This window comes from Austrofundulus limnaeus, unplaced genomic scaffold (assembly GCF_001266775.1).
Source record: "Austrofundulus limnaeus strain Quisiro unplaced genomic scaffold, Austrofundulus_limnaeus-1.0 Scaffold434, whole genome shotgun sequence".
In the NCBI taxonomy this organism is placed as follows: domain Eukaryota; kingdom Metazoa; phylum Chordata; class Actinopteri; order Cyprinodontiformes; family Rivulidae; genus Austrofundulus; species Austrofundulus limnaeus.
The window spans coordinates 240,058-245,741 of record NW_013952836.1 but is presented as its reverse complement, the minus strand read 5'-3'; the positions used below and the strand labels follow the sequence as shown (position 1 = coordinate 245,741).

General features: G+C 35.6%; 1 protein-coding gene across 3 annotated transcripts in view; it reads left to right on the top strand.

The window, feature by feature from the left end:
• The first annotated feature begins 337 nt into the window (after positions 1-337).
• LOC106529282 (ATP-dependent RNA helicase DDX3X) overlaps positions 338-5,684 on the top strand; it is a 26,185-nt gene continuing 20,838 nt past the window's right edge. Inside the window, exons 1-4 of one of the 3 annotated variants that reach the window (XM_014024648.1) lie at positions 338-704; positions 3,300-3,342; positions 3,691-3,738; positions 5,600-5,659. In XM_014024648.1, coding sequence (XP_013880102.1) covers positions 660-704; positions 3,300-3,342; positions 3,691-3,738; positions 5,600-5,659 — 196 coding nt within the window. In that variant the 5' untranslated portion in view covers positions 338-659. Of the gene's footprint in view, positions 705-3,299; positions 3,352-3,690; positions 3,739-5,599; positions 5,660-5,684 lie in introns of all 3 variants that reach the window. The other 2 variants (XM_014024647.1, XM_014024649.1) reach the window with 2 other exon arrangements.

The following is a 5,684-nucleotide window of genomic DNA, read 5'->3' as shown; positions in this document are numbered from 1 at the left end:
ATATATATATATATACAGGCAGGGTTGCCAGTTTTTTTTCTTTTGTGTATATCGGATATTTGTGTGGTCAAGCTACCTGAGTCCGGAAATTGAGAATATTCCATTGTTTCAAAGAAGATGGTGCTTTACTGATTGTACCTAAATGTATCTTAATGTATACAAATAAACTATGATACTTGTTAAGTATAAAACACGATTAAATGTTTCTGTTTGACATAAATGACTTAAAATGATTGCCAATACAAATCATTTTAAGTGGCATATGTTTGCGAATTTTACATGGCGCTTTTATTTTGATACACCGGATGTTATTGAAATGTTGTGTTTTTGTTTGCTAGCTTGACGGACTACATGACGACTTCATCTCTGCCTCAGCTGAAGACCGAACCGACGCAGCTGGATTTGCTTTAACTATCATCATTGAAGCGACAACATTGGACTTTTCTATCACCATAAATTCGAAAGCAACATTTTTCGCAGAGTTAATTAAAACTTTTAGGATTAGTGCAATAACTGTCAATTTATCGTAAACACAAAAAAAGACTAGAGAGGCAGAGAAGCAAAAAAAAAAAAAAAAAAAAAAAAAAAAAAAAAAACATAACCGGCAAACAAAGAGGTCCCTTTTCAACGCCAACATTTTTCCTCCATATTCAATAGTTATGAGTCATGTGGCCGTCGAAAGTGCCCACGGTCTAGAGCAGCAGGTAAGCCGCGTCAGTTTGTTTAAAGCGTTTATTAAAAAGTGGGACAACGAGAGGAATAAACATTAGCTTGCCGGCTAGCCTAACACCGTTAGCAAGATGCTAAGGTGCCAGATAGCTTGGGTTCGCTTCTTTTGAGCGCTCGAATGTGGCGCTGTGCGGAGACATCAGTCACTAGTTTAGTAGTATTGCTTGAGTTCTTCAGAGTTCTGTGTAATTATTTAGGAAAGTTTTATGTGGTACTTTGTATAGTTGTAGGTCATGCTGAATCTGTAATATTTCTTCGTAAAACGAAAAGACTGAAATGAGCCAACTTGCTCATAACGTGTTGTCGGTGCTCACAGGTGAGCATATGAAACGCACCCTTGAACTATTCTGTTCACTGCGTTTTTCTTGCAGCCTGTAACAATGATAAAATGGAGGTGTATGAGGATGGAGCTAGTGAAAAACTAACGACGCGCTTCTTGTTTACCGCTCAGGCTTTGAAGCTGCATTGAACATATTTAGCCTTTTTAGCGAGCTTTACCCACTTTATAAAAAAAAAAGGGGGGGGGGGGTATTTTTTTTTCTGCGTCACCAGAAACGTAGCTGTCTGGTCGGCCAGTTGGATAGCAACAGAAAAGTACTGCGTGTTCTGACATGATATTTTGGTTATAAAGAACAGTTAAAATATTTGTGCAAAAATATTTTGCGTCCTGTTATGATCAGCCAGGATGCAAATAAATTAAAAATATGCATTAGTGATTTCTAAAGCAATGCAATCGTGCTCTCTGTGCAGTGCACTTCTTTGGATATAGAGGAATAACACTGAGGCGTATTCTATGAGGCAGTGACACTGATGCATCAATTTGTTGAGCAGTGAACCATAAGAGAATATKTGCAAGTTTTCACTGTGAATAAATTCCTAATTATAGGGTTTGTAGCTTAAAAAATTTGACTTCCTAAGCAATGAAAGGAGAGTTGGTTGAAAAATTATGATTGTGTATAAATGATTGTGCAGGTTCTGCAATTTATTTTGCAAATATAAAGCGTTTTCAGAAATGCACATTGTGTATTTTACAGGTGATTGAATTACGACCACTGCAAATAATAAGTTGACATCTTAGTGACTAATTTAGACAGCACAAAACTGTTTTGAAAATTCATGCATTGTCTTAAAAATCTATGTTCTATATTTTTTCACCTCTTAAATAACATTTAGTTTACATGTGTCCAGTGTATAGACTACGTAGTAACAGGAACTTAATGTAGAAGTTGAAACTGAAACAAAATAGGCTGCCTGCAGGAAAAAACTTCTTGGATGCATTTTATTTTTTTCTTTTAATTCAGAAATCCTACCTTTTGGTTTAAAAATAATCCTTTAAAATATAATAATCTGTAATTACTTTTTCTATGCTTAAAAAATCATCATGATTGTGAGTGGGTGAGCAGATGTTTCCACTGAAATATAAATACATTGGAAGGACCACTGACTGCCTCAGATGAGATTTGTGGCTGGCATCTTACTAGGTGCATTGTTACATGTCAAAGCCACACTTTGTAAGATTCATTGTGTGCGCTGTGTCATTGGTCCAAAAACTCYAAGCAAATATTGTGCAGTTTATAAAAACAGGAAAAGCCTTTGTCGTAATGAGCCTCCCATCAAGCCCAGTCAACCACTGGTGGGGCCGCTACTGTGATAAGATTAAAAAGTACATTAATCATTAGTCAAACCAGTACATAAATGATCTKTAGGTGGTTAAGCACTTTTACTACTTAGTCTAACCCATTCTTTATTTAAAGTAAATATGCATGAATAACCTTTATAATGTTGTTTTCATTATAAACCTGGAAATATTTAGACCTTAGTAGGCTATAAGCTAATGCACTAATTAGAATTTACTGTTCTCCATTAAAAATACATAAAACAAGTTGGTAAACTAATGCCTATTTTAGAAAATATGTTAGTAATCTTGATATGTTTAGTTAGTCGGTTCATGCCAACATGTGATTTTAGAATTTATTAAAATCTAGTCTAAAGAGAGATTTTGGTAAAATACAGTTTATAAATTTGGTGTTTTCAATAAATCTGAAAATAATTTCAAGTTATTTTTAAGTGCAGATTTTGATACTTGTAATGCAAAACATAGGACTTTGTGTCTGAGTTTATTGTTGTTTGTTTTTGTTTGTTTGTTTCTCATATATCCATGATCTGCTGCAGTGCTGGCAGTAACTAAAGACACCACAAAGCACCTGCCAAGATGGCAGCACAGTTTCTTTCTGTTAGCAGTAGACTGCACTGTGGTTGGCTATTCCAGTGTTTTATTTCTTTAAATGGGTAAGTCTTTAGTCTCCACATAGGACAGACTCTGGATCCAAAATTACATTATGGCAGTAGCTGTAAATGTGGAATATTAGGTTTCATTCTTGTAGAACAGAAGAAGACAAACATTTCATACAGTCTTTATCATAATTTATGGGAAAACAAAGGTTGGTTTTATTGGGTGCTTTGTAGAGAGATGTTGAGTTCTAAATATACTGGTTTGTTAGACAATTTTCTTCCTGTTTGGTATTTAATTTGTGTGATAAATCTTGACTCGTCTGTTTTTGTTTGTCCAGCTCGCTGTCCTAGATCTGAGTGCTCCAGATGGACAAGGAGGAGGTACTAACAGTAAGCAGCAAACATGCTTATGTTGTGGTTTTACTTTTGATTAGTTTTACTTGTAGCTTTTGGTTGTACACGCTTTGCATCTGGAAATGTTTAACAWTTTTTTTATCTTTATAGTTATTTATTTTTGGTTTTTATTTGTGGCATTTCATGGTAACTTTTCACTTGACATTTAGATAAAGAATATTTTAGTTTTTTACATCACTAATCATTATTAGATAAAAAAAACAGATCATTAACTGCATGAACGAATGTTAATGTTTGTTAATAATCATTTCTGTTTAGCAAAAGGAGTTATTGCCTATGAAAAACTAATGTTTTGATTTGTTTTCCCTGTCACAGGACGATACATTCCTCCACATTTACGAAACAAAGATGCAGCCAAGAATGGTGAGTCGGATAAATTTAGGTGAAAACAAAATGGCTGCCTCATGAGGTGTTAACAAAGGTTGGGTTAAAAAAATGGATAGTTATAAGGTGTTTTATATTCAGTGTTTTCTTTTTGTTAGCACTTGTTGCAAATAGGGATGGGTACCTTTGACATTTGAATCGATTCGGTACCWATACCCAGTACCTGGAAATCGGTACCGGTACTTAACGGTACCAATTTTCGGTACTTTGTGTGTTGTTGTTGTTTTTTAAAATAAACGTTTTTAAACCATATTTCTCAATATATAAAATTTAACAAATATCAAGGCAACATCCAACTCTTTGTATTGTAACATCAGTTGTGTAACTTATTTCTTTAAGGTGAAAACTCTTGAAAACAACAAGAATGTTTTGTCTTATTGCACAAATTAAAATCCAGCTCCACGTGTTTCTATTGATGTCATTTCTCCACTAGAAAAATGTGTGATGGAGGTCCATGGAAGGCAAATAAGTTTAAATCAAATAAGCAAAAGAGGATGCAGTTAAAATAGATAAAATGTATTCAAGCTACGTTTTGAGCATCCAAAACACGTCCAACGCGTTGGCTGTTGTGCTCTTTCAGGCCAGACGAGTTCGGACTGTCAGGAAGCGCCTCTGTTGTTTTCCTCTGCTGGTCTCTGTTTAATGGTGGATGAAATAAAGAAAGTGGCGGTACTTTATTTTATTTTATTTATTTATTTATAAATAAAATAAAATAAAAATAAGATAAAATTAATAGTTTTTCACGTCAATTAAAAACAAAAATTTCAATACAACAAAAAAGAAACACAAATCTAATAAAATGAAAGGAAAGCAGAAAATTATTTACTTTGAGCAAGCGAACGTCGTGTTAACAAGATAATTAATCCACCAGATAATTCAGATGCGGTCTGTTCAGTGAGTTTTACTCCAGGAGCTGTGAGGCTTTCATGCTACATTCAGACTGAGCTCTGTTTACTGAAGCAGCGGCTGCTGATGTCATTACGCTCTTACGTGATGCTGCGTTCAGGAGAAGCATGGAAAACTCACCACTCTTAAGCCAATACGGTCACAATGATGCGTTTTGGTACCGAAACATGGAACCGTTTGATGTTACGTGAATAGGTTCTCGGTAGTACTGACAGAATTCAGTCTGTACTTAAAAAAGTATCGAATTAGGTACCCATCCATAGTTGCAAATATTAGATCAGGGGTGCCCAAACTATTTCCACAAGAGGGCCAAAACAAAAATCTGTCCAAGGGCTGCGGGCCAAATGCAGTAATATAATACATGAAGTGCAAATACTTCTTAAGTAAAGTCTTTTTATTTTTTCTGACTAAGCTAGGAGCCAGTGCAGTGGCCCATGTTTTGTTCTTGTTCTTTTAGCCTGTGCACTTGGAGAACGTTTGTATATGCTTGGCTAGTAAAGGCTCATGAGACATTTCATAAGTTGATAGTGTTTGAGGTCTTAAAAAATGTTCAAATCTACACGTGTGCTGAAATCTAATTTAAATACTGTGTTTCCTTTAGTTACTTTGATTTCATGTTTATTCGTAAAGTAATTCAAAGACCAAGTCAACTATCTGCACTACAGCTCCTTACATAGCCATAGGGCCAGTGGATTGACTGTCAGTGAAAATACAGTGTTAATGCAGAGGACGACAGGAGATTACAACTTAGGAATCAGGGCAACTATTGGTGGGCCAAAGCAAATGGCTTGGTGGGCCAATTTTGGCACCTCTGCTAAGTTTGTTAGAAAAGGGCTAATGACACACTGACTTTCCAAAACATTTAGTTTTTATTGCTACTGTTTTTGTTTGTCATGACCCCAATCAAATCAAATCAAATCTTCTTCCTCTGCAGTGGGAAACGCCTTCGCAGCTGGACGGCAGGGGGCCTACACCATAGCACCTGCAGCTAACTGTGAGTTAAAGTGTATCCCCCCCCC